Here is a 27,218-nt window from a genome sequence, read left to right on the forward strand (position 1 = left end):
AGGAAGAGAAAGAGGTAGAATAGAAAAATATAAGGAAAGAAGGAAGGGTAGAAGCAAACAAGCGGAGAAGGATTATGGGACTTGTAGTCGCCCCCCCCCCCCCAAACCCGCCCCTCTCCTCCCTCCCAGAGGCCGGCCTCTTTCCAGGCGCTTCCCCCGGCAAGGCCCAAAGCCTGCCACCCGCGTCGGTTGCGAGAGAGCGAGAGAGCCACGGGAGGCGGCGAGGCCCGGGCCGGAAATGAGCGCCGGGGCGGCGGCTAGGGGGCCGAGGCCAGCGTCGGGCCTACTCTTCCGGGATGCGGCGGCTGCAGTCCGGGCATGAGCGACGTGGTGGAGCGGACGCTGAGCGCCTTGCCCGGCTGGCTGGGGCAGCAGCAGCACGAGGCGGCGGCGGGGCTGGGAGGAGGAGGAGGAGGCCCGGTGCGGCCCGGCCGGAGCGCCTCCACCTCCCGCCTGGGCGGCCTGATCCGCAGCATCACCGCGCTCGCTTCCAAGCATGTAAGCGCCGGCTAGGAGAGGGACGCGGAGGGAGAGAGATTGGGGGGGGGGGGGCACACGCATGCACACATACACACACACACACACGCGTGTACGTGTGGGGTGGGGTGGGGAAACACCGTCCGCGCGCCCAGGCTTTTCCCACCCCCCCGGGCTCAGTGGCTTTCCCCGAGAGTTCCCTGGGGCGTGTGCAGAGTTCCCACAGCCTGCTTCTTCCCTAGCCAGAGCAGGAAGGCAGTGTACTTGTTTTATTTATTTATTTGTTATTTGGGACAGAATACAATGCAATGCAATATAATACTGTATAGACAGAATAGAAACATAGAAGTCTGACGGCAGAAAAAGACCTCATGGTCCATCTAGTCTGCCCTTATACTATTTTCTGTATTTTATCTTAGGATGGATATATGTTTATCCCAGGCATGTTTAAATTCAGTTACTGTACTGTGGATTTACCAACCTGTATTTTATCTTAGGATGGATATGTTTATCCCAGGCATGTTTAAATTCAGTTACTGTGGATTTACCAACCACGTCTGCTGGAAGTTTGTTCCAAGGATCTACTACTCTTTCAGTAAAATGGAATAGAAATTAGAATAGAATAGAGAAGAGAGGATAGACAGAATAGAATAGAAGATGGAAGAGAATAGAAGATAGACAGAATAGAATAGAAATTAGAATAGAGGATAGAGTAGAATAGAATAGAAGATGGACAATAGAATACAATAGAACAGTGTTTCCCAACCTTGGCAACTTGAAGATATTTGGACTTCAACTCCCTGGCTGGGGAATTCTGGGAGTTGAAGTCCAAATATCTTCAAGTTGCCAAGGTTGGGAAACACTGGAATAGAAGATAGAACAGAATAGAAGATAAACAGAATAGAATAGAAATTAGAATAGAAGATAGAATAGAAAAGAAATTAGAATGCAATACAATACAGACATAGAATAGAAATTAGAATAAAATAGAGAAGAGAAGATAGACAGAAGAGAGAATAGACTGAATAGAATAGAATAGAATAGAATAGAATATAGATAGAATAGAAATTAAAATAGAATAGAATTCTTTATTGGCCAAGTGTGATTGGACAGACAAGGAATTTGTCTTTGGTGCCTATGCTCTCAATGTACATAAAAGAACACTCCCAAAGGACTCTGGCCGGCTCACAGCCAAATACAAATAAAAATAACATAAACTTGATCTCTGCTCCACCTTTTTCTTCTCCAATATCCCATTCCCACCTTAAAAGGGGGTGGGTGGGTGGATGGGTGTTATGGTCATTCCCTCATCGTTCCTACACTGGTTTTTTTAAGGCCAGGAAAATGCCCAGTGAAAATATAATGTCACGAAATTGTGAAGTGCTATTATAGAAATAGCTTTAGCTTATTCATTTCCACTTTCCATTTTATACACGGCTAGGAAGAAGAAAAACTTATCCACCAGGAATTAAATAGTTTGAAAGCCACTGTTTCCGCACCGACTACGAATTTGGTAGGTCTTAAAAGACAAAAGCAAATGTAATCTTGATTGTTCTCTCTACTAGCCAGTGCTGATAGTTGTAAAGCTGCTGTAAGTTTTACCCTTATACCCACTCCTTATTTCCCCCCCCCATTAAATACCATTTCCATTTTACCCTTTAGATCAATGGTTCTCAACCTGGGGGTCAGGACCCCATTGGGGGTCGAACGACCGTTTCACGGGGTCGCCTAACAACCATGGGATAAAAACAAATTTCCCGTGGTGTTAGAAACTAAGGCTTCTTTTCTGGCGCCTTCGAACATATTTTTACAATTTGACCAATCGGGCATTTGACCTTCCTACCAAACAGCTTAAAGCTCTATTGGTAGAATTGGCACTGGACTTATGGTTGGGGGTCACCACAACATGAGGAACTGTATTAAGGGGTTGCTGCATTAGAAAGGTTGAGAACCACTGCTTTAGATTCTTTTTGGATTCTTATATGCAAGAATATCCACATATTCTTATATGTGGCCGGCCAGGAAGGACGTCTTTGTGACGTCAAAGCTCCACCCATGGAATTCCCTATTGGGATTCCCCACCTCCTTTCCAGCCTTCCGACTGGCCTGACAGCTCCGCGGCTCTTTTGAAAAGCTAACAGCCGGGTGGCGGGGCTTCTCAGCGTCCTCTTGAACCCGAACGTCGACCCCGAACTTTTGCCGAACTTCCGGGGTTCGGAAATTTTTTGCCTCTTCTTCCAAACTTTTTCTGTCTCACGAACCCACCGCCCGAACGCTGAACCCGGAAGTTCGGCAAAAGTTCGGGTTTGGCGTTCGGGTTTGGGAGGACGCCGAGAAGTCCCCCGGCTGTTTCAAAAAGCGACAGCTGGGCGGTGGGGCTTCTCAGCGGCCACCCGAACCCGAACTTTTGCCAAACTTCCGGGTTCGGCGTTCGGGCGGTGAGTTCGTGAAACGGAAAAAGTTCGGAAGAAGAGGCAAAAAATTTCCGAACCTCAGGTTCGTATCTCGGATTGTTCGTATGGCGAGGGGTTCGTATCACGAGGTACCATTGTATATGTACATATACAATCTCTCTCTGTCTCTCTCTTTCCCCTCCCTCTCCCTCTCTCTCTATATATATCTACCTCTCTACCTATCTATCTTTCTATCCATCCATTCGGAAATGACTAGTACGCAGGTGCAACTTTTGTTTTTATATCATTTAGCGTTAAAAAAAATACTGTTTACATCCCACTCTCTTTATGTTGATTCATGACTGTAATAAAGATTTGATTGAGGTGAGACATGAATTTACTAATAAAGACAGCAATGTCCATATTGTTTTTAAAAGACCTTTCACGTTATTTTCTGCTCTTCAGAAATTGATGAAAGAATGCATGGTGCGGATGATCTATTGTGAGATGCTGGGCTACGAGGCCTCTTTTGGATACATCCATGCCATTAAGCTCGCCCAGCAAGGGAATCTTTTTGAGAAAAGAGTTGGTAGGTATTTTCATTCATTATGTATTTCTTAAATCTTCGAACCCCTAAATCATAACATCTTGTATATTCATTCTATTGGTAAAACATGCTTTTTATTTATTTATTTATTGGATTTGTATGCCGCCCCTCTCCGCAGACTCGGGGCGGCCAACAACAATGGTAAAACAACATGTAACAATCCAATTTAATAAAACAACTAAAAACCCTTATTATAAAAAACCAAACATACACACAAACAAACATACCATACATAACTTGTAATGGCCTAGGGGGAAGGAATATCCTAACTCCCCCATACCTGGCGACAAAGGTGGGTCTTGAGTAATTTGCGAAAGACAAGGAGGGTGGGGGCCGTTCTAATCACTGGGGGGGAGTTGATTTCAGAGGGCTGGGGCCGCCACAGAGAAGGCTCTTCCCCTGGGGCCCGCCAAACAACATTGGTCCGCTATCTACCAAACCTTCAGAGTGTTCAGCTGGTGAGCTTCGTGAAGAGACGTATGTCATTCTTGCTATAAGTTGATTTGAATTTGTAGAAAAGAAATTATTTGGTGTCCTAATACAGAACATTCCCCCTCCCCTTTTTTTCCTTAGGTTATTTGGCAATTTCTTTATTTCTGCACGAAAGTCATGAGTTGCTGGTTCTGCTGGTGAACACAGTGGTGAAGGTATGGCTTTGCAGAGCATGCTTTAAGCCATAATTTCTTGAGCTGATATGGTCACCGAGGCTTAAGCGAAAGCAGAATGCTTTTTATATGCTTGCCTTTGGAGGAGAAAGAAGGAATATTTTATTTATTTATTTCTTTTATTTATTGATTAGATTTGTATGCCGCCCCTCTCCGTAGACTCGGGGTGGCTAACAACAGTAATAAACAGCATTTAACAAATCTAATGTTTAAAATAATTTAAAAACCCTTATTTAAAACCAAACATACACACAAACATACCATGCATAAATTGTATAGGCCTAGGGGGAAAAGGGTAGTTTAAGGAGCTTACGAAAGGCAAGGAGGGTGGGGGCAATTCTGATCTCCGGGGGGAGCTGGTTCCAGAGGGTCGGGGACGCCACAGAGAAGGCTGATCTTCTGAGCTTCTGATCTTCCCCCAATTAACCTCAAATTGTGCCCCCTGGTTCTTGTGTTCACTTTCCTATTAAAAACACTTCCCTCCTGAACCTTATTTAACCCTTTAACATATTTAAATGTTTTGAACATGTCCCCCCTTTCCCACCTGTCCTCCAGACTATACAGATTGAGTTCATTAAGTCTTTCTTGATACGTTTTATACTTAAGACCTTCCACCATTCTTGTAGCCCGTCTTTGGACCCGTTCAATTTTGTCAATATCTTTTTGTAGGTGAGGTCTCCAGAACTGAACACAGTATTCCAAATGTGGTCTCACCAGCACTCTATATAGCGGGATCATAATCTCCCTCTTCCTGCTTGTTATATCTCTGGCTATGCAGCCAAGCATCCTACTTGCTTTCCCTACCGCCTGACTGCAATTTTCACTACCCCTAAACCCTTTTCTTCTGAGGTTTTTGCTAACACTGAACTGCCAATACAATACAATATATTATATTTCTAATAACAATACACATCTACATTAAGTTACAGTCTATCACAGTGATGGTGAACTTTTTGGGGTTTGTGGGCCAAAAGGATGTGTGTTCACATCCACATAGTTCACGCGTTTAATATGCTTCTTTCACTCTCTGGCAGGATTTGCAGAGTACGAATCTCATGGAGGTGTGCATGGCCCTCACAGCAGCCAGCCAGCTTTTCCCCCAAGAAATGATTCCTGCCGTCCTTCCACTCATAGAAGACAAACTCCAGCATTCAAAGTACGTGCTATACCTTGGCTCCATTTTTAGGGAAAGGTGCAGTTGATTAGAGATCAAGCGTGTTGCAGCAGTGTGAAGCCAGAACTGACAATCCGTGCACCGTACTCAGATTGAGGATTCCTTTTCCCCAAGTGCATTATTTTACATTTGGAAACATTAAATTGCAGTTTCCATTGCTTTGACCATTTATCTAGTAAAGCTAAATCATTTACCATATTACAGACCCCTCCAGGAATATCAACCCTATTGCACACTTTAGAGTCATCGGCAAATAGGCAAACCTTCCCTACCAAACCTTCCCCTATGTCACTCACAAACATATTAAAAAGAATAGGACCCAGAACAGACCCTTGTGGCACACCGCTTGTAACCTGACTCTGCTCAGAATACTCGCCGTTAACAATAACTCTCTGATGTCTACGCTTCAGCCAGCTGCAAATCCATAGAACTATCCAGGGATTAAGTCCAATCTTCACTAATTTATCTATCAGCTCTTTATGTGGAACCGTATCAAAGGCTTTGCTGAAGTCCAGGTAGGCAATATCCACGGCACCACCTTCAAAAAGAGATAGCAAGAAAGAGATAGCAAGAGAGAAAGAGAGAAAGAGAGATAGCAAGAGAGACAGAGAGACAGAGAGAAAGAGAGAGAAAGAAAGCAAGAGAGAGAGCAAGAGGGGGGAAGGAGGGAGAGAAAGACATAGAGGGAGGGAAGGAGGGAGAGAGAAAGAGAGGAAGGAAGGAAGAGAGAAAGAAAGAGGGATGGAGAGAGAAAGAGGGAGGGAGAGGAAAAGAGATTTTTTTTGTCCAAACTTTTTTTTAGCCCCCCTCCCCACTCAATGTTCCCCAGGATTTTGAAAATATGAAAAATGTGCCGTGGCTCAAAAAAAGTTGGGAAACACTGCTCTAGCATACTCGCGCACGCGTCCCAGTGAAATCTCACAAGGGGATATGCGCAAGAGATTCCAGCATATTTTTTTTGCTTTCGTGCATGCGCAGAAGCAAAAAAAATCAGCAAAATCTTGTTCATGCTCCTATCACAAGATTTTGCTTCTTGCGCATGCACAGAAGCAAAATCTTGCTGGGATGCGCGCACATGCACGCCAGAAACCCAAAGCTGCGCGCACAGCTCCAGTTTTATTATCCGTGCAGCATCCTCATCTGCATCGGTAGGAACTTACTACTGGTGTGAAGCTTGTGAGATTTTAGAAAGCTTCTCTAAACACAAGGTTCGGGGTCAGCCTGGATGTAAGAGCTTATCTCTACTCAATTTTTTGTTTCCTTTTTAGGGAAATTATTCGGAGAAAAGCCGTCCAGGCTCTCTACAAGTTCTACTTAATTGCTCCTAATCAAGTCCAGCACATTCACGACAAATTCCGGAGGGCGCTTTGTGATAGAGACGTGGGTGTCATGGCAGCGTCTTTGCACATCTATCTGCCGATGGTGAAGGTGAGATTCTTAAGCATCTTAGGGTGTGAATTTTGACAGCACATCTTCCGTGACACAATGTAAACAAGAACGGTTTTCATGCGTACTAGAAATGATTCGACGGGGAAAATATAAATATTTGGCGATTGCTTTTTAAGTGAATTGACTGAAGATTGAAATCAAAACACCTTTTAAATATTGCATGTGAGTCAGAGAACAACAAAGGAAAGTTGGGAAATAATATTTATCTGTAAGGCTTTTGGTAGCTTTTCTTTCATTATTTTGAATAAAGGATCGTAGGGATTTTGGCATTTGACTTGGAGATTCCAGTCCTTTTTCACACTGTTAATTCAGTGGGTTTTTTATGGTTCCTTCTCATAACGCTTTATCCAATCACTGATATTATTTATTTATTTATTTGTTTGTTTGTTTGTTTGTTTGTTTTGTATGCCGCCCCTCTCCGGAGACTCGGGGCGGCTAACAGCAACAATAAAGCAGTGTACAATAGTAGTCTGATGTTAGAAACAATTAAAAACCCATTAATATAAAAAACCAAACATACATACAGACATACCATGCATAGAATTGTAAAGGCCTAGGGGGAAAGAGGATCTCAATTCCCCCATGCCTGGTGGCAGAGGTGGGTTTTAAGTAGCTTACGAAAGGCAAGGAGGGTGGGGGCAATTCTAATCTCTGGGGGGAGTTGGTTCCAGAGGGCCGGGGCCGCCACAGAGAAGGCTCTTCCCCTGGGTCCCTCCAAGCGGCATTGTTTAGTTGACGGGACCCGGAGAAGACCCACTCTATGGGACCTAACTGGTTGCTGGGATTTGTACAGCAGAAGACGGTCCCTGAGATAGTCTGGTCCGGTGCCATGAAGGGCTTTATAGGTCATAACCAATACTTTGAATTGTGACCGGAAACTGATCGGCAACCAATGCAGACTGCGGAGTGTTGGTGTAACATGGGCATATTTGGGGAAGCCCATGATTGCTCTCGCAGCTGCATTCTGCACGATCTGAAGTTTCTGAACACTTTTCAAAGGTAGCCCCATGTAGAGAGCGTTACAGTAGTCGAACCTCGAGGTGATGAGGGCATGAGTGACTGTGAGCAGTGACTCCCAGTCCAAATAGGGCCGCAACTGGTGCACAAGGCGAACCTGGGCAAACGCCCCCCTCACCACAGCTGAAAGATGTTTCTCTAATGTGAAAATGTAATATCTGTGTCAACTAGTATTATAAGGCCCAGTCTTCTCTTTAATGAACAAACAGCTTGCTGGAATAGAATAGAATAGAATTAGAGGATAAATAGAATAGAATAGAATTTTTTATTGGCCAACTGTGATTGAACACACTAGGAATTCGTCTTGGTGCATATGCTCTTAGTGTCCATAAAAGAAAAGATAAGTTCATCACGAATCATAAAGTACAACACTTAATAATGATAGTCTGGGAACAAATAAGCGAACAAATCATATTAGAACACATCCCAAAATGAAATTATGATACTGTGGCTAAGGGAGAAAAAAGTGGTGCCTTAAAATATTCCCGCAATCTCATCCTTAATCTCTAATTAAATGTTGTATAATATTACTGGATTCTTGCAAGGTTTGACAGCTCTATAGAGTTTCAGTCCTTTTTAAAAAGTGATATTTGCTTCTTTTAAAAAATGGATTCTCTTGATGACATTTAAGGGCAGTGTAGACTCCGTACCACTGATATAACACCCCCACCCCTAGAGATATGTTTCCTTTTAAGCAGATTTTATACTTGCTGATCACAGTGTGACTGTTCCATGTTTTGTGTTTAACTGTCAGTTGCCTTCAGGTGTGAGAAATTGTTAAAACTAGCTTTCACACTCTAATGAACTGCAGGGCAAATAGCAAGAAAATACCGTTAATCCTTGACTTGTCAATTCAGGCTTAATTGTGGGTGTTGTATTTTTTGTCTAGGAAGATTCCTCCGAATTTAAGGATTTGACAAGCAGCTTTGTAACAATCCTGAAACAGGTGGTTGGGGGGAAACTCCCCGTAGATTATAACTATCACAACACTCCAGCCCCTTGGTTGCAAATCCAGCTTTTAAGAATATTGAGGCTACTCGGAAAAGATGACCCAAGGTAAATTCTCACAATTTCATTATGGAAAGTGGGAGAGAAAGACGTTAGTTTTGCAGATATGAAGACTCATAATTCTGAATTGTTTAAAGCAGGGGTCCCCAAACTTTTTACACACGGGGCCAGTTCACTGTCCCTCGGACTGTCGGAGGGCCGGACTATAAAAAAAACTGTGAACAGATTCCTATGCACACTGCACATACCTTATTTCTTTCTTTCTCTCTCTCTTTCTCTCTCTCTCTCTTTCTCTCTTTCTTTCTTTCTCTCTTTCTTTCTCTCTCTCTCTTTCTCTCTCTCCCTCTCTTGCTTTCTTTTTCTCTCTCTTTCTCTCTCTCCCTCTCTTGCTTTCTTTCTGTCTCTTGCTCTGTCTTTCTCACTCTCTCTCTTGCTATCTCTCTTCCTCCCTCCCTTTCTCTCTCCCTCTCTTTCTCCTCTTTCCTTCCTTTCCTCCCTCCTTCCTTCCTCTCCACTTCTTTCCCTCGCTCTTTTTCCCTTCACTTTCCCTTTTCTTTCTTTCTCTCCACTTCTCTCTCTCTCTTTTCCCTCTTTCACCCTCCCTCTTCTCTCCCCACGGAGGACTCGCCCAACAAGCCTCCACCCTCTGACCCCGGACTCCCATTCAATCCCCATTCAGAAAACGGGAGCTAGCAACTCAAAGAGGAGGAGGAGGCGGGGGGGTGCGTGTATGTGTGTGTGTTGTGCCCAGCTTGGCTTTCGGCAAACCTTACTTTACCTCGGGTGAGATGAGATTGAGGGGGACGTTCTCACTGCTTTTCCAGTGCGGCCTTGGAAAAGACCCGCGGGCCAGATAAATGGCCTTAGCGGGCCGCATGTGGCCCGCGGGCCGTAGTTTGGGGACCGCTGGTTTAAAGTCTGATAAAGAGCTGTGGAACAATAAAGTTTCTTTCTCCCTCTTTTTTTTAAAAAAAAAGTAATATTGAACTTTTTCCTCTTCCTCTGTCAGGACCAGTGAATTAATGTATGATGTTTTGGATGAATCTTTAAGGAGAGCAGAAATCAATCACAACATTACCTATGGTAGGTGAAATAAGATTGTCTTAATGTGAAAACAGATGAAATACACTGCTCAAAAAAAAATAAAGGGAACCCTCAAAGAACACACCCTAGATCTAAATGGGTGAAATATTCTCGTGGAATACTTTGTTCTGTACAAAGTTAAATGTGCTGACAACATGTGAAATTGATTTGTCAATCAGGGTTGCTTCCTAAGTGGACAGTTTGATTTAGCAGAAGTTTGATTTACTTGGAGTTATATTGTGTTGTTTAAGTGTTCCCTTTATTTTTTTTTGGAGCAGTACAGTTGTTGAAAAAGAAAAATAGGTGACTCAATTTACTGAAAACAGACTTTTACATTATATGACCGTGTTTCCCTGAAAATAAAACCCTGTCTTATATTTTTTGAACCCTGAAATAAGCACTTGAAATCCAATTTTTTTTACTACTGCTTCTGTGGGTGTGGCTTGGTGGGTGTGGTGTGGGTTGGTGGGCGTGGCAGGGGAAGGATATTGCAAAATCCGCATTCCCTCCCTACTCCTGGGGGAAGGATATTGCAAAATACAAATCTAATAAATAAATAAATAAAATCCCCATTCCCTCCCCAGTCTGGGGTCAGCCAGAGGGGTTATTTGCCAGTTCTCCAAACTATTCAAAAAATTTTCTACTGGTTCTCCAGAACCTGTTAGAAGTTGCTGGATTTCACCGCTGATTGGGTCTCTCATGTTCTCTTTGCCTTTTCTGCAGCAATCCTGTTTGAATGTGTCCACACCATTTATGCAATTCACCCCAAACCGGATCTGTTTGAGAAGGCCGCCAAATGTATTGGGAAATTTGTCTTGTCCCCTAAAATTAATTTGAAATATTTGGGTAAGTTCTCTCTCTCCCCCGCCCCCATTCACCCCAACCGAATAAATGCCAAATGCCTACAGTTTCATTTTTCCAACTTTCTAGTTTTTTCCCCTTTTAGGATTAAAGGCTTTAACCTATGTCATCCAGCAAGATCTCAATCTTGCTCTGCAGCATCAAATGACAATAATTGAGTGTCTGGAGCATTCGGATCCCATTATTAAAAGAGAGGTAATAAAAACCAGATAATGAACTCAATCTGTGTAGTCTGGAGGACAGAAGGAAAAGGGGGGACATGATCGAAACATTTAAATATGTTAAAGGGTTAAATAAGGTTCAGGAGGGAAGTGTTTTTAATAGGAAAGTGAACACAAGAACAAGGGGACACAATCTGAAGTTAGTTGGGGGAAAGATCAAAAGCAACGTGAGGAAATATTATTTCACTGAAAGAGTAGTAGATGCTTGGAACAAACTTCCAGCAGACGTGGTTGGTAAATCCACAGTAGCTGAATTTAAACATGCCTAGGATAAACATATATCCATAGTAAGATGAAATACAGGAAATAGTATAAGGGCAGACTAGATGGACCAGGAGGGTTTTTTCTGCCGTCAGTCTTCTATGTTTCTATGTTTCTATCATTATTGTTAGGGAGTTATACGCACTGTTAGCAATGTAATTGTTAGTACAGGTACATGTGTGTTAGGGTTTGCTACTGTAAACATGTACTATTGCTTTAAATATTACAGTTGCTACTGTAAAAACTTGTGCTGTCACTTAAACAGTTAACTATTCTAAGGCTGGTACTTCATTAGAGGGCGCCAGTAATCCATCCCTCAAATGAGGCTGTGACGCACATTTCTGCTCAGTCATTCTCTTCCTTTGCCTGAGAGGGGGAAGTTGTGTTTATGCTTCGTGCGCATCTTCTTGTATTAGCTTCGCGCTTATTATCTATACAGTAGTACCCCTAGATACGAGCATAATTGGTTCCAGAAGGGAGCTTGTATGTCGAGGCAACTCGTATGTGGAACCAATCGCTTTAGACTTTGTTCTTCCCCTCCGAGATAACCAAAAGCAAGGATTCCTGCGCCACCTAGTGGACGCTCGGCTCGTATCCCGAATTTGAGCTCGGGACTAGAACAGAAATGTCTCTCCCCTCGTGGCTCGTATCTTGAAATACTCGCATGTAGAGCAGCTCGTACCTAGAGGTACTACTGTATTGTATTTTGCTTTGTGCTTCTAATCTTGTAATTGCTCAGTGCTTATTATCCTGTATTTGCTTCGTGCTTATTCTGGATTGTTTCTATATTTTGTTTATATGTAAACAATACTTATTTAACTAAGTGTGTGTCTTGGCTTTATCACACATCCACGCTCTGTTAAAATTCTCTGCTCGGTGTTGTGGAAGGTTTCATAGCCTAGCTATACCGAGACACGCCAACAGTAATCAATAAATAATTGCATTTCTTTAATTATTCCTCTAGCCTGGTCTTTAAAACTGAATGCATCTTATTTTTTGTTGACATTTTTATTTTAATCCATCTTTCCCTCTGTTTCGCTTGAATCACATTTGCCCACTCTGCCTTCTCCTTCAGACCTTGGAACTTCTGTATCGAATAACCAATGAACAAAATGTCACTGTCATTGTACAGAAGATGCTTGACTACATAAATCAAAGCCAAGAGGAATACGCCGTCATCAACATTGCTGGAAAAATAGCAGAATTAGCTGAAAAATATCCTTTTACTTGCCGTGCGTGCCTGCTCCTATTGGGTGTACTTCTGCATCAACCCCCATTTTAATTGTATGGGTTGATATATCATTTTGATGGCAGTTTCATTTTACTGCATCTAAAACTCAAGTTTATTTTAAATGGATCTGTCTCACGGTACCCTTGAACTTAACCCAGACAATAGGACAGGACAGGACAGGATAACATAGCAGAGGATCTTGGAAGTCTTCCAATCAAGCTCCCTGCTCAAGCAGGAGACCTTATACAAGAGCCGGGGTGGCGCAGCAGGTAGAGTGCTATACTGCAGGCCACTGATGCTGACAGTAGATCTGTAGGTTAGCGGTTCAAATCTCATCACCGGCTCAAGGTTGACTCAGCCTTCCATCCTTCCGAGGTGGGTAAAACGAGGACCCGGATTGTGGGGTGTTGTACATACTCTTGATCAGTTGGAGGATGATGAAGATATTGAGGACTCGGATTCAGATAGTGTTTATGAATTAGTGGGGGGCCCGGGGTTACAGGTAGTAGAACATGTGGGAGGCCAGCCACAGGATGGGGCTATGAGTTCAGGATCTAGCGAGGGAGAATCAGACACTCGCTGGGTTAACCCTAAATTCAGAAGGGCCCCAAAACGTAGAGAACAGAGGTCTGGAAAAAGATATTAAGGAGAGGAATGGGTTAAATACTGTAGTGATGTATTTGGCATGTCAGAGGGTCAGTGGAGAAGAAGGGTGGCGTTTCAACGTTGCCGAAGGGAAGATGGATGTGTTTCTTGCAGCTCTCAAGTAAGCAAAAGGATTCTGTGTTGTTAACAGTCAGTTCTGCTGTTTTTCAAAGTCATGCTGTTAGGAAAATAAATCTTGTTAAGTGGAGCAGGAGAAGGAATGTGAGGAATGCAGCTAAGAGAGATAACGGACCGAGTGCTTGTATGGAATGTGTTTGAATTACAGGAGAGCAGAGAAATAAATGGAGTTTCTTTATTCATGAAATGATGCATTTAATAAGAGTTATTTGTAATTGCTAAATTTCTACCAGAAACCAGAAAAGTGGGGGCAATAGCCTAGCTCTGTTCAAAAGTGTTATTGCTAACATGTTGTAAGCCGCCCTGAGTCTAAGGAGAAGGGCGGCATAAAAATCGAATTAATAATAATAATAATAATAATAATAATAATAATAATAATGGCACTGGACCAGATTATCTCCGGGACCGCCTTCTGCTGCACGAATCCCAGCGACCAGTTAGGTCCCACAGAGTGGGTCTTCTCCGGGTCCCGTCAACTAAACAATGCCGCTTGGCGGGACCCAGGGGAAGAGCCTTCTCTGTGGCGGCCCCGATCCTATGGAACCAACTCCCCCCAGAGATTAGAATTGCCCCCGCCCTCCTTGCCTTTCGTAAGCTCCTTAAAACCCACCTCTGCCGCTAGGCATGGGGGAATTGAGACACCCTTTCCCCCTAGGCCTTTACAATTTTATGCATGGTATGTCTGTATGTCTGTTTGGTTTTTATTATAATGGGTTTTTAATTGTTTTTAGTATTGGATTATTATTATATGCTGTCTTATTATTGCTGTTAGCCGCCCCGAGTCTCCGGAGAGGGGCGGCATACAAATCCAATGAATGAATGAATGAATGAATGAATGAATGAATAAATAAATAATAGCTGGCTGAGGAATTCTGGGAGTTGCAGTCCGCCAGTCTTAAAGTGGCCAAGTTGGAAGACTTCTGCTGTAGTAGAACACTTAATGCTCCCTGGATGGAACTATTGTGCCCTTTCCTTAATGTCCCTGGCACATATGCTCCAAACAATGAATGGTTCATCCGGACTATGAACGCCGTGTTTTCGGTTGGAGGAGATAAAATGCACCCTGACATTCTGAACGGTTTCTTGCGACTTCTCGCCGAAGGTGAGTCCACCGTGGGCGAGAATGAACCCAACCCTCTTAATTAAAAAAATAATAATGCAGTGGTTCCTCTACTTAAGAACTTAATTCGTTCCGTGACCAGGTTCTTAAGTAGAAACGTTCCTAAGTAGAAGCAATTTTTCCCAATGTAAAAGCAAATAATGCGTGCAAACCCATTAGGGAAGAAATAAAAGCTCGGGATTTGGGTGGGAGGAGGAGGAGGAGGAAGAGGAGGGGAATCAAAAACATCCAAAACTTTAAGGCTTTTAAAAAAAAGGGATTCTGAAGCGACAAGGAGGAGCATGCGCCTCCCATACACCTGGCGCAAGGCTGCCTCCCTGCTACCTGCTTCCTCTTCGTTCCCATGCTGAAGGGCTCTGCTCTCACTCGCTCGCTTTGTAGCCGGCGCCTTTCCTTTGCTGTGGTGACTCCTCGGCTGCCCAGAGCGAAGGAAGCGTTTCTTTTCTCTGCGCGCCGGCAGAGGTTTATTCCCTGTCCAAGCGCCCAGAGAAAGGAAAATGCTTCGTTCGCTCTGGACTGCCAAAGCCTCCTTAAGCGCCACCAAAAGGCTCCTCTGGCAGCCCAGATGGCCGGGATTGAAGGGGGAATGGCAGGAAACTGGCCGGGCCTTCGTGCCGCTCTCAAATGTCCTGGGAAATTTTTCCAGGCTCAGGTTCTTAAGTAGGAAATGGCTCTTAAATAGAGGCAAAAAAAATCTCGAACACCCGGTTCTTATCTAGAAAAGTTCTTAAGTAGAGGCGTTCTTAAATAGAGGTACCACTGCAATTCCCAACAATATTTTTTTTAAAAAAGAAAACCACCCTGTTTTTCTTAGGCTTTGGAGACGAGAAGGAAGACGTTCAGCTGCGGTTTCACGCTGTCCAATCTTATCTGTCATTATTAGAGGACAAAAATGCAGTTTACCCGCAGAAATTTCTTCAAGTGATGAGTTGGGTAAGAAAAAAAAAAAAGATTAGATGCATTTCTTTTTAAGAACTACAGTATATCCTACATGGCATTGGGCCAGAATACGTCCGGAACCGCCTTCTACCGCACGAATCCCGATAAGGTCCCACAGAGTTGGCCTTCTCCGGGTCCTGTCGACCAAACAATGTCGTTTGGCGGGCCCCAGGGGAAGAGCCTTCTCTGTGGTGGCCCCGGCCCTCTGGAATCAACTCCCTCCAGAGATTAGAATGGCCCCCACTCTCCTTGTCTTTTGCAAATTACTCAAGACCCACCTATGTCGCCAGGCATGGGGGAGTTAGGATATTCCTTCCCCTAGGCCATTACAAGTTATGTATGGTATGTTTGTGTGTATGTTTGGTTTTATTATAAGGATTTTTAGTTGTTTTATTAAATTGGATTGTTACATGTTGTTTTTTATCATTGTTGTTAGCCACCCCGAGTCTGCGGAGAGGGGCGGCATACAAATCCAATAAATAATAAATAATATTAATAATAATTCTTGCTGTATATTTCTATTTCACGTCAAAGAAAATGAATTTTGTTAGTTTAGCAGTTTCTTAAACTGGACAAGTTCCAAATCAGATTTTGCAATTTTGTCGGAACACTGAGCTATGAGTGGTGCGGTGGCCTAGAGGTGGAGCTCTCACCTCACAGTCAGGAGGTTGTTAGTTCGATCCTAGGTAGAGGCAGATATTTCTCTCTCTGGGCACAGTGACAATATATAGAAGATTATTGAGAAGGCGAGAGGAATTACATAGTAAAAGCTATTAGCTTACAGCCTTAGCCTCTTTGAGGTGTGATGTCACTTCAAGGCAGTATAAAGGCAAAGGATTGTGGGAAGTGAGGTGTGGAGATTCAACGTTGTTCAATGGAAGAGATGTGAAAACGGGGGTGTGCTTGAACGAAACTTTTAAAACTATGATTTCTGCCTCAACAACACTCATTCTCAGATGGAGGCATGTTGCCAGGAATCTGGTGAGCGTAAATCATAGGCTTAAATGATAAATGGACTTTGTTATCTATTGGAATGCTAATTAGGCCGAGCTTGGGTGTTTTCTCCCTTCTCCGAGTCTTTTAGAACCTGCTTTCATTATGTGTGCTTATATCAATAAAGAGTTTGATTTATTCATAAAATAAAGGATTTTTGAGTCAGGGTTTATGCTCGGAGGGCTGTGCGCAGAACTGTAAATACTCCATTCAGTTGCCCACCTCTACCCTGTGTTCTGTCTGGGTGCCCCCAGACTTCAACACCAACTGGAAAAAGCAGCCAGACACGCTGGTAAAAGCAAAAGCACTTTATAGTGTGAAAAATAAACAAAGAGAAAAACCTGTTCTTCCCAACAGGCAGGCTATGAGACTTCACAGCAGAGGTCCTGATGGCCAGACAATACAGCAGACTTCTTGCTGGCACACCCACCACTGTAGAGAATAAGACCCACACCTTTTCCCCCCAAGGTTTCAGTATTCAAAGTCACAAACCAGAATTCCAAGACGCCAAAGATCACAGCCAGGTCCCAGGACTCCCAAAAGATAATACTCCACAAGCCAGAAAGGGTGGGTCTGCCTTTTCAGCCTTTCCAGAGAGCACCACACCCAAACCCAGCTGTTGCCTCTTTAGTGCTGAAAGTACCTGGCTAATTGTCCCCTTCGTTGTGTTGCTCTTCTCTGCCGGAGATCGATTATTGCTTGTGCATTTTCATCTAAGGAATCCAGGCTGCTTGCTGGGGAGAGCTCCCTCTCGGGGGACTCTGGCTGTCCTCCCTCTCCCTCAGCCTGAGATTCCTCCTCCTCGTCTGCCTGAACCTCCTGTTCCTCATCCTCCCCCTCTGAGCAGGAAGCCGGCAGAGGATCAGCCGTTCCCTGAGGGGCCTCAGACGGAATCACAACACCCTGGAAGGGTTAAATAGATGATCATTTATTTATTTATTTATTTATTTTTATTATTATTTTATTAATCAGATTTGTATGCTGCCCCGTCTCCATTACATAGAAACATAGAAGATTGATGGCAGAAAAAGACCCCATGGTCCACCTAGTCTTCCCTTATACTATTTCCTGTGTTTTAGCTTAGGAGGAATATATGTTTATCCCAGGCATGTTTAAAATCAGTTATTGTGGATTTACCAACCACGTCTGCTGGAAGTTTGTTCCAAGCATCTACTACTCTTTCAGTACAGTAATAGTTTCCTAGGTGGCTTCTGATCTTTCCTCCCACTAACCTCAGATTGTGGCCCCCTTGTTCTTGTGTTCACTTTCCTATGAAAAACACTTCCCTCCTGAACCTTATTTAACCCTTTAACATATTTAAATGTTTCAATCATGTCGATCATGATTAGACTGTCCCGTGCTATTAAAAAAAATGACTTTTTCCCACTAATTCTGACGTTTTAATTTTCTCCTGACAGGTATTGGGGGAGTACAGTTACCTCCTCCCAAAACGTGGACCCGGAAGTTGTTTTAGCCAGCTTGTATCGGATCCTTAAGAGCAACGCCACCCTATGAAACCAAGGCTTGGATCGTGGCTGCAATTTCTAAAACAGCCTCACGCACTTCCGGTTCGAAGACGGTGGAGGAATTCCTCTCGGAATTCCATGCCTCTTTGGATTCCAGCATGAGGCAGCAGGCGTTTGAATTAAAATACCTTTATGAAAACAAGGAATTGATGAAGAGGTTGTTTCCACTCGACGCGAGCTGCAAGGACGTTGTGGTGAGTCCTTCGTTACCATAGGTGCAATGGTGGGCTACTGCTCGGGATGGGGAGGCGTCCTGCATAAGCCCTTCATTGGATAGATGGATGGGTCGATAGATAGATAGATAGATAGATAGATAGATAGATAGAGATGATAGATAGATAGATAGATAGATAGATAGATAGGATAGATAGGATGCTTGGCTGCATAGCTAGAGGTATAACAAGCAGGAAGAGGGAGATTGTGATCCCCTTATATAGAGCGCTGGTGAGACCCCATTTGGAATACTGTGTTCAGTTCTGGAGACCTCACCTACAAAAAGATATTGACAAAATTGAACGAGTCCAAAGACGGGCTACAAGAATGGTAGAAGGTCTTAAGCATAAAACGTATCAGGAAAGACTTAATGAACTCAATCTGTATAGTCTGGAGGACAGAAGGAAAAGGGGGGACATGATCGAAACATTTAAATATGTTAAAAGGGTTAAATAAGGTTCAGGAGGGAAGTGTTTTTAATAGGAAAGTGAACACAAGAACAAGGGGACACAATCTGAAGTTAGGTTGGGGAGAAGATCAAAAGCAACATGAGAAAATATTATTTCACTGAAAGAGTAGTAGATCCTTGGAACAAACTTCCAGCAGACGTGGTAGATAAATCCACAGTAACTGAATTTAAACATGCCTGGGATAAACATAGATCCATTGCAAGATAAAATACAGGAAATAGTATAAGGGCAGACTAGATGGACCATGAGGTCTTTTTCTGTCGTCAGACTTCTATGTTTCTATGTAAATAAGTAGGTTGCTTAATTCAATATCAATCAGTCAGGCATTCCACATTCTTGGCAAATATTGATAATCGATCTACGTTAGGTTACTTTTCAAAACATCTAACCCTATAATAATCTTCAACTCATGTCTGATTCTATGCAGGTGGACGCTTCCTTGTCTTTCTTAGATGGCTTTGTGGCCGAAGGACTGGGACCAGGGTGCATTGCCTTACAAACCTCATCACCAAAGACAAGAAGAGAAACTGTCCCAGGAAAAAGGTGACCGCTTTCTAAGAAATGAAGATCATGTTTTACTTCCTCGCTGCTTCCTTTTTTAAAAAAAAATTTTTTAATTGTAATTCTTTAAAAATATAACAACCCAAAAATAGAAATCTTCGCGACGTCAAAAGCTCCGCCCATGGAATTCCCTATTGGGATTCCCCCACCTCCTTTCTAGCCTCCAGATCGGCTGAAAATGCCGCTGCAGATCGCAAAAACGGCGCTCCGCTGAGTGGCGCCACCCAACTGTAACCTTCTGAAACAGCCGGGCGCTTCTCGGCTGCCACTGGAACCTGAACCCGAACTTCCGGGTTCGGGCGTTCGGGAGAATGCCGAGAAGCCCCCTGGCTGTTTCAGAAGGTGACAGCCGGGCAGCGGCGCTTCTCGGCGGCCTCCCGAACCTGAACCCCGAAAAGTTCGGGTTCAGGAGAACGCCGAGAAGCCCCCCGGGCTGTTTTAAAAGGTGACAGCTGGGCGGCGGCGCCCAACGGAGCGCCATTTTGCGATCTGCGGTGGGTTCGTAAGCCGAAAAAAGTTCGTAAGAAGAGGGCAAAAAATTTCTGAACCCCGGGTTCGTATTACGAGGGGTTCGTATCACGAGGTACCACTGTATATATGTCTACCGTGTTTCCCCGATAGTAAGGCAGTGTCTTACTATCTTTTTACCCCCAAAAGCCCCACTGTGTCTTACTTTGGGGGTATGTGTTATATTGTCCCGGGCACCGGGGCCGGCTCGTCTTTGGGCTTCGGCCCGGGCGAGGCCTCTTCTCCTCCGGGCGGGCGGCGTTAGGCGGCGTTGCGCGGCAGGCGCGGCTGCCCATCGGGGCCCGGCCTCCATCCCTCCTGCGCCGCGGCGAGGCCGGTCCGCGATGCGCGTCCTGGGGGCGCCCGGCTGGCCGGCTCCGGAGGCTGCGGCTCCTCCCGCTGCTGCCCAATGCCGAGGATGCCCCGCGCCCAGCCCGGCTACGGCAGCAGGCAGGCAGGCAGCCCCAGGCGCGGCGGGGAGACCAAAGGCGGCTTCGGCCCAGGCGAGGCCTCTTCTCCGGGCGGGCGGCGTTAGGCGGCGTTGCGCGGCAGGCGCGGCTGCCCGTCAGGCCCGGCCTCCATCCCTCCTGTGCCGCGGCGGGGCCGGTCCGCGATGCGCGTCCTGGGGGCGCCCGGCTGGCCGGCTCCCGAGGCTGTGGCTCCTCCCGCTGCTGCCCAACGCCGAGGATGCCCCGCGCCCAGCCCGGCTACGGCAGCAGGCAGGCAGGCAGCCCCAGGCGCGGTGGGGAGAGCAAAGGCGGCGGCGGGAGTAGCGGACGCCTCCCTCGCTTTTAGTACCGTGTTTCCCCGAAAGTAAGACATATGTCTTACTTTCGGGGTATGGCTTATATTAGCCGACCCCCCTGAAACCCCCCATATGTCTTACAATCGGGGGGGTCTTACTATCGGGGAAACACGGTAGTTGCTATCATTTATTATTTATTTATTTATTGGATTTGTATGCCGCCCCTCTCCGTAGACTTGGGGCGGCTAACAACAGTGATAAAAACATCGTGCAAGTCCAATACTAAAAACCACTAAAATACCCTTATTATAAAACTAACATCCATACAAACAAACATACCATGCATAAATTATAAAGACCTAGGGGGAAAGAATGTCTCAATTCCCCCATGCCTGACGACAGAGGTGGGTTTTAAGGAGCTTACGAAAGGCAAGGAGGGTGGGGGCAATTCTAATCTCTGGGGGGAGTTGATTCCAGAGGGTCGGGGCCACCACAGAGAAGGCTTTTCCCCTGGGCCCCGCCAAGCGACATTGTTTTGTTGACGGGAGAAGGCGGTCTCGTAGATACCCTGGTCCGGTGCCATTACTATTAACTGAATTTTTCCAAGTTTTTGCAGTAGATATTACGTTCTGGTTTGACAAATGTTGACAATTGTCATTTCTTTTTGCAGCTTTGAATTTTGAACCGTACGGAGAATCCCTTTCTCGGAGCTTCCCTGTATCAAGAATTACCGGCAGGCAGTCTCCAACCGGAGTTTCTCTGGGCTCGGATAATAGTGCTGAGACGGGACAGAAAGAGTACGTATGTTTGTCTCTTCAACAAGAACTTCCGAAATACAGCCTGCCCTCCATTCATATCTGGCAACACAACTGTTTGGCCATCAAAACATTTGATTGATTGATTGAGTGATTTGTTTATTTGATTGATTTGATTGATTGATTGATTTCTATGCCGCCCCTCTCCGAAGACTCGGGGCGGCTCCCAACACATAACCTCTGTCAAAGTCAGGGCAAAGCAAAATGCAATGTTATGGGCAAGACTGCAATTCTGAATCGAGTAGGAGATCCGACAGGTTCTTGATGTGCCTTGTTGACAACTTTGCTATACAAAAGAGACAACTAGAAGGACATCTACACTGGACTCAATTCTTGCTTATAGGGTTGACATGGTTGAGGGAATGGAAGCTAAAGGAACTTTGGGGGGAAAGTGAGTATGATTATCATGTTTTTCAGTACAGTGGTACCTCGACATACGAGTTTAATTCGTGCCAGACCAGAGCTCGTATGTCGATCAATTCGCATCTCGAACGAATGCCTTTAGACTTTGTTTTTCCGGGCCGAGATAACTGGAAACATGGAATTCTTGCGCCACCTAGTGGACGCTCGGCTCATATCCCGAATTTGAGCTCGGGTGTTGAACAGAAATTTTCTCTCGCGTCTCAGCTCGTAACTTGGAATACTCGCATGTGGAGCAGCTCGTATCTAGAGGTACTACTGTATATAAGATGCAGCCCACCCCCCAAAAAGAGGTTGAAAATTTGGGTGTGTCTTATATTCCGAATGTAGCTTTTTCACATCTCCCCCCCCCCAGCCCTAACAAGGTGCTAACAATCTCCCCAGCTTGCAGGCTTTTTCATTGCTACTCCCTCCGAAGTTTTTTTCCAGCCCTAAGTTTTTTTAGGCTTTTTTTTCATTGTTACTCGCTCCAAATAAAGTTTTTTTAAAGTCCTAACCAGGGAATAAAATAATGACTTGTTTAGAATCGCATAAAATCTCCTTCCTTGGACAGAAGAAACATAGAAACATAGAAGAATGACGGCAGAAAAAGACCTCATAGTCCATCTAGTCTGCCCTTATACTATTTCCTGTATTTTATCTTACAATGGATATATGTTTATCCCAGGCATGTTTAAATTCAGTGACTGTGGATTTACCAACCACGTCTGCTGGAAGTTTGTTCCAAGGATCTACTACTCTTTCAGTAAAATCATATTTTCTCATGTTGCTTTTGATCTTTCCCCCAACTAACTTCAGACTGTGTCCCCTTGTTCTTGTGTTCACTTTCCTATTAAAAACACTTCCCTCCTGAACCTTATTTAACCCTTTAACATATTTAAATGTTTCAATCCTGTCCCCCCCTTTTCCTTCTGTCCTCCAGACTATACAGATTGAGTTCATTAAGTCTTTCCTGATACATTTTATGCTTAAGACCTTCCACCAAGGTCCAAGAGAACAGAATAACAGAGTGGGAAAGGACCCCAGAGGTCTTCTAGTCCAACCCCTGCTTGAGCAGGCCATACTTCGAATGCCGCAATCAATTTTGGTCACCACAGTATAAAAATATTGAAGATCTCCTTGGTGGACCAAAACACCTCCAAGGTCCCTTTTGCCCCTACGATTCTATCATTCTAACCACTCTTCCACCCACTCTTTAGGAACAACAGCCTGAAGCTTGGAGGCGTGAAGAAATTGTGGAGCAAAGAAGGTTACCTCCCCCAGAAGAAAAACCAAGAAGACAAAGAAGAGAAAACCGTAGAGGCTTCCCTCCAGGGCGGCCCATCAGTAGAGACCGTGGCTAGCACTTTCCCGTTGCAACCTAAGGAAGAAGTGACGGATCCCACCGAAGGGATGAAAGAAAAGCAGCAGCTGGCTTCAGCACTTTTTGTCGGGCTGGGATCACAAAATAGCACTAATCTGGTAAAATGGCTAACTTGTGTCCTCCTTCCTCCCTCCCTCCCTCCCTCCCTCCCTCCCTCCCTCCCTTTTTCTTTTCTTTTCTCTTCTTCTCTTTTCCTCCTTTCTTTTCCCCTTCCCCTATTGGGGGCAATATGCTAATTCTGTAACCACTTAGAAAGGGCTGTAAAGCCCTATGAAGCGGTATATAAATTGCTATTGCTTTGGCTGAGATCTGTCTATCTGTCTGTCTGTTTGTCTGTCTGTCTGTCTATCTACTATCTATCTGTCTGTCTGTCTGTCTGTCTACCTGCCTGCCTGCCTGCCTGTCTACTATCTATCTATCTATCTATCTATCTATCTATCTATCTATCTATCTATCTATCTTTCTATCTATCTATCTATCTATCTATCTATCTATCTATCTATTCTATCTATTTATTTACAATGTCTGTCTGTCTGTCTGTCTGTCTATCTATCTATCTATCTATCTATCTATCTATCTATCTATCTATCTATCTATCTATTCTATCTATTTATTTACAGTCTGTCTGTCTGTCTGTCTGTCTGTCTGTCTATCTGTCTATCTATCTATCTATCTATCTATCTATCTATCTATCTATCTATCTATCTATCTATCTACATACTGTACCTATTTATATATCTGTCTCTCTATGATATCTACCTACCTATCCTATCTACCTACTGAATCTGTCTATCTGTCTCTCTGTCTATGATATCTACCTACCTATCCTATCTACCTACTGTATCTATCTATCTATCTATCTATCTATCTATCTATCTATCTATCTATCTATCTATCTATCTATCTATCTATCTATCTATCTATCTATCTATCTATCTACATACTGTACCCATCTATATATCTGTCTCTCTGTCTATGATATCTACCTACCTATCCTATCTACCTACTGTATCTATCTATCTATCTATCTATCTATCTATCTATCTATCTATCTTTCATCTATTTATCTATCTACCTATCATCTACCTACCTACCTACCTACCTACCTATCTATCCATTCATTTATCTATTGAATTTATAGACTTCCATTCTCCTAGTGGATTCAGGGCGGCTTACAACGGTAAAATCGTTACAAAAATTAAAATACCCTAATACATAAAATAAGAACAGATAAGAGAGTTTAAAACCCAATAAAACAACACATAGTCATCACCCCAAACATACTAGTGGTGGAGAGCTATCGTTCAACGAGGTGGTCCGTTCACACTTCTGTTTTCGTTTAAATCCTGTCTTAAGATGGGGAAAGCGGATTCCGCAGCCCAGAAGTTTACAAGGAAATCGAAAGCCAACGAAGCCCTCCCTAATGAAAGCTCCTCGCCTACGGAAAGCACCCCTGCCACTTCCCTATTTCGGGAAGAGATGACCGTAAAGAAAGACCTTTTTGTAAACCACGGACACCTCAAGTTCAGGAAAGCTTCCTTGCATTCTCCTGAAATGCCCGAATCCAAGGCGATGCTCGACCGTTCCCATTCGTTGCCGGAAGGTGGGTTGAATGAAAAGACCCCGGATCACCAATTTTCGCCTTCTTCTTTATTCGACCATGATTGCGTGGACATTTTTCATCCTTCGCCGAGTTCTCCCGCTCCGGTTCAGAAGCAACCTTTGCCTCCCCTCCCAGAAGAAGTAGCCCAGCATCCTCATTCAGACATCTCGGAACTCTGCGGCAACGAATCCCTGCTCGTATACTTTTCTAAGGTTTGGAAAGAGGACACTCTCCTGGTTTTTTTACTTCTCGCTAATAAAAGCCCTTCCCTTCTGAAAGACGTAAGTTTGGAATTCCAACAGTCTGAACATTTTAAGGTAACCATTTTTACCACTCTTGGCTCTTTCTCCTTTAAAAAAATAAATAAATTTTTTTATTAAATATTTACATTAAAAGAAAAACAAAACATATAATACACAGTATGACAATTGTTAGTACAGGGTACATGGTTGTTAGGGATTGCCATTGTAAACTGCATATTGTAAACTTGTACCAAACTTGTACTTAAAGAGTTTACTTGTACTCGAAGAGTTAATATTCAAGGCTGTTTCGTCACTTCCTCATTGAACTGCATATTGTAAACTTGTACCAAACTTGTACTTAAAGAGTTTACTTGTACTCGAAGAGTTAATATTCAAGGCTGTTTCATCACTTCCTCATTGAAGCTATAGAAGCATAGAAACATAGAAGACTGACGGCAGAAAAAGACCTCATGGTCCATCTAGTCTGCCCTTATACTATTTCCTGTATTTCATCTTACAATGGATATATGTTTATCCCAGGCATGTTTAAATTCAGTTACTGTGGATTTACCAACCACGTCTGCTGGAAGTTTGTTCCAAAGATCTACTACTCTTTCAGTGAAATAATATTTTCTCACGTTGCTTTTGATCTTTCCCCCAACTAACTTCAGATTGTGTCCCCTTGTTCTTGTGTTCTCTTTCCTATTAAAAACACTTCCCTCCTGAACCTTATTTAACCCTTTGACATATTTAAATGTTTCGATCATGTCCCCCCTTTTCCTTCTGTCCTCCAGACTCTACAGATTGAGTTCTTTACGTCTTTCCTGATACTTTTTATGCTTAATTCCTATAAAAACTCATTATTCTGCTCAGTCACTTCCTTTTACTTTTGCCTGAGAAGAGGGAGTTGTGTTTAAGCTTCGTGCTTGTATAAATAATATAAATTGGACAGAAAGAGAAATAAAGAAAATATTAAGAGTAAAAGAGATAAAGTGAGAAAGTTAAGAACACGATTAAAGAGAGAGAGAGAGAAATCTTTTGCCAACTATATAGACAACATCTTAATCATAAACAACCTTTAATTTCAATTGTTAGCTGTTTCTCTTCAGTTTTAATTATTTGTAGTAATGTTATTAAGTGAATTTGGCATATTTTGTGTGGTAATTATGTTTTATGTGGGTAATCCATAAAGTTTTGGGGGGGGTTGAGTTATGGATGTTGATAAACTGGGCGTGGCTTATTTTGTGGGTATGGCTTGCCAGTCATGTGACCAGGTGGGAGTGGCTTGACAATCATGTGACCGGAAGTCTGTCTCTTTCTGCTTGATTCAACAAAGCATCTTGAACCCCTGTTTTCCTCCCGTTCTTTTATATCGAAGATGGTAGAAAAACTTGGCTGCCAACTTGCTGTGATAGAAAGTAAGAAGACAGAAAGCTTCCAGGTCTATGTAGAGATGGAGAAACCTTGTTCTTCAGGAAAAATCTTTGGTTGCATCAGTTATGCTCTAGAATTGGACATCCGTCTCAGATTTTCTATCTCTTTAGAGCTGTTGGATTTTATTAGGTAACTATATACAATAAATTTCTTAATAGATGTGAAACGTAAACTAGTTACTTGATAAGCTTCTATCCCACAGTTGGAATTTACCGTATTTGTTTGTTTGTTTGTTTGTTTGTGTGTGTGTGTGTGTGTGTCTGTTTGTAGATTTTCACGGGTATATGTATGTAGATTGTTCTGAGTTCGGGTTTTGCCCCGTGTAATATTTTGAGTGTCTATGCGACGTTTCGGTGAAATCACATTCACCATCATCAGGCTGAAGTTATAAGCTTCGTGCTGCTGTAAATATAGTTATATATTTATATTTATATTTACAGCAGCACGAAGCTTATAACTTCAGCCTGATGATGGTGAATGTGATTTCACCGAAACGTCGCATAGACACTAAAAATATATATATATATATGTCAAATTTTTTTTTTAGCTGGAATTTTAAAATTAAGGGAGACTAGGATGGTCCCATTTCGGCCTTGTTCTGGCCTCATCAGCTAGCCACACCCTTCCTTACTGGGATTCGATCTGGTGGACTCTGCCTTGTAAGGCAGAGAATTAGCAGTTGAGCTATCAGACCTGATCCCTTCCAGCTCTGTACCAGGGAGGGGCTATATGTTCTTTTATGTCGGATCACCCTGGTATATTGAAGGAACGTAGGATTTGTATCCCGCCCCTCTCCGTAGACTCGGGGCAGCTAACAACAATGATAAAAACAACAGGTGACAATCCAATAATAAAACAACTAAAACCCTTATTATAAAACCAAACATACCATGCATAATTTGTAATGGCCTAGGGGGAAGGAATATCTCAACTCCCCCATGCATGGCGGTATAAATGAGTCTTGAGTAGTTTACGAAAGACAGGGAGAGTAGGGGCCATTCTAATCTCCGGGGGGAGTTGGTTCCAGAGGGCCGGGG

The 27,218-nt window shown here is 43.6% G+C and overlaps 1 protein-coding gene across 1 annotated transcript in view; it reads left to right on the forward strand.

The window, feature by feature from the left end:
* Positions 1-225: 225 nt before the first annotated feature.
* The window catches only part of AP4E1 (adaptor related protein complex 4 subunit epsilon 1), a 30,057-nt gene continuing 3,064 nt past the window's right edge, over positions 226-27,218 (forward strand). The window contains 22 exon segments of the mRNA XM_070763466.1: positions 226-498; positions 1,919-1,990; positions 3,336-3,459; positions 4,051-4,124; positions 5,177-5,298; positions 6,585-6,744; positions 8,672-8,838; positions 9,800-9,873; positions 10,597-10,719; positions 10,820-10,929; positions 12,292-12,431; positions 14,220-14,332; positions 15,165-15,283; positions 17,701-17,736; positions 17,738-17,790; positions 17,792-18,002; positions 18,919-18,966; positions 18,968-19,034; positions 20,975-21,101; positions 22,739-23,000; positions 24,259-24,822; positions 26,126-26,310. Coding sequence (XP_070619567.1) covers positions 319-498; positions 1,919-1,990; positions 3,336-3,459; positions 4,051-4,124; positions 5,177-5,298; positions 6,585-6,744; positions 8,672-8,838; positions 9,800-9,873; positions 10,597-10,719; positions 10,820-10,929; positions 12,292-12,431; positions 14,220-14,332; positions 15,165-15,283; positions 17,701-17,736; positions 17,738-17,790; positions 17,792-18,002; positions 18,919-18,966; positions 18,968-19,034; positions 20,975-21,101; positions 22,739-23,000; positions 24,259-24,822; positions 26,126-26,310 — 3,131 coding nt within the window. The 5' untranslated portion in view covers positions 226-318.

The sequence above is a fragment of the Erythrolamprus reginae genome, chromosome 10, assembly GCF_031021105.1.
Source record: "Erythrolamprus reginae isolate rEryReg1 chromosome 10, rEryReg1.hap1, whole genome shotgun sequence".
In the NCBI taxonomy this organism is placed as follows: domain Eukaryota; kingdom Metazoa; phylum Chordata; class Lepidosauria; order Squamata; family Dipsadidae; genus Erythrolamprus; species Erythrolamprus reginae.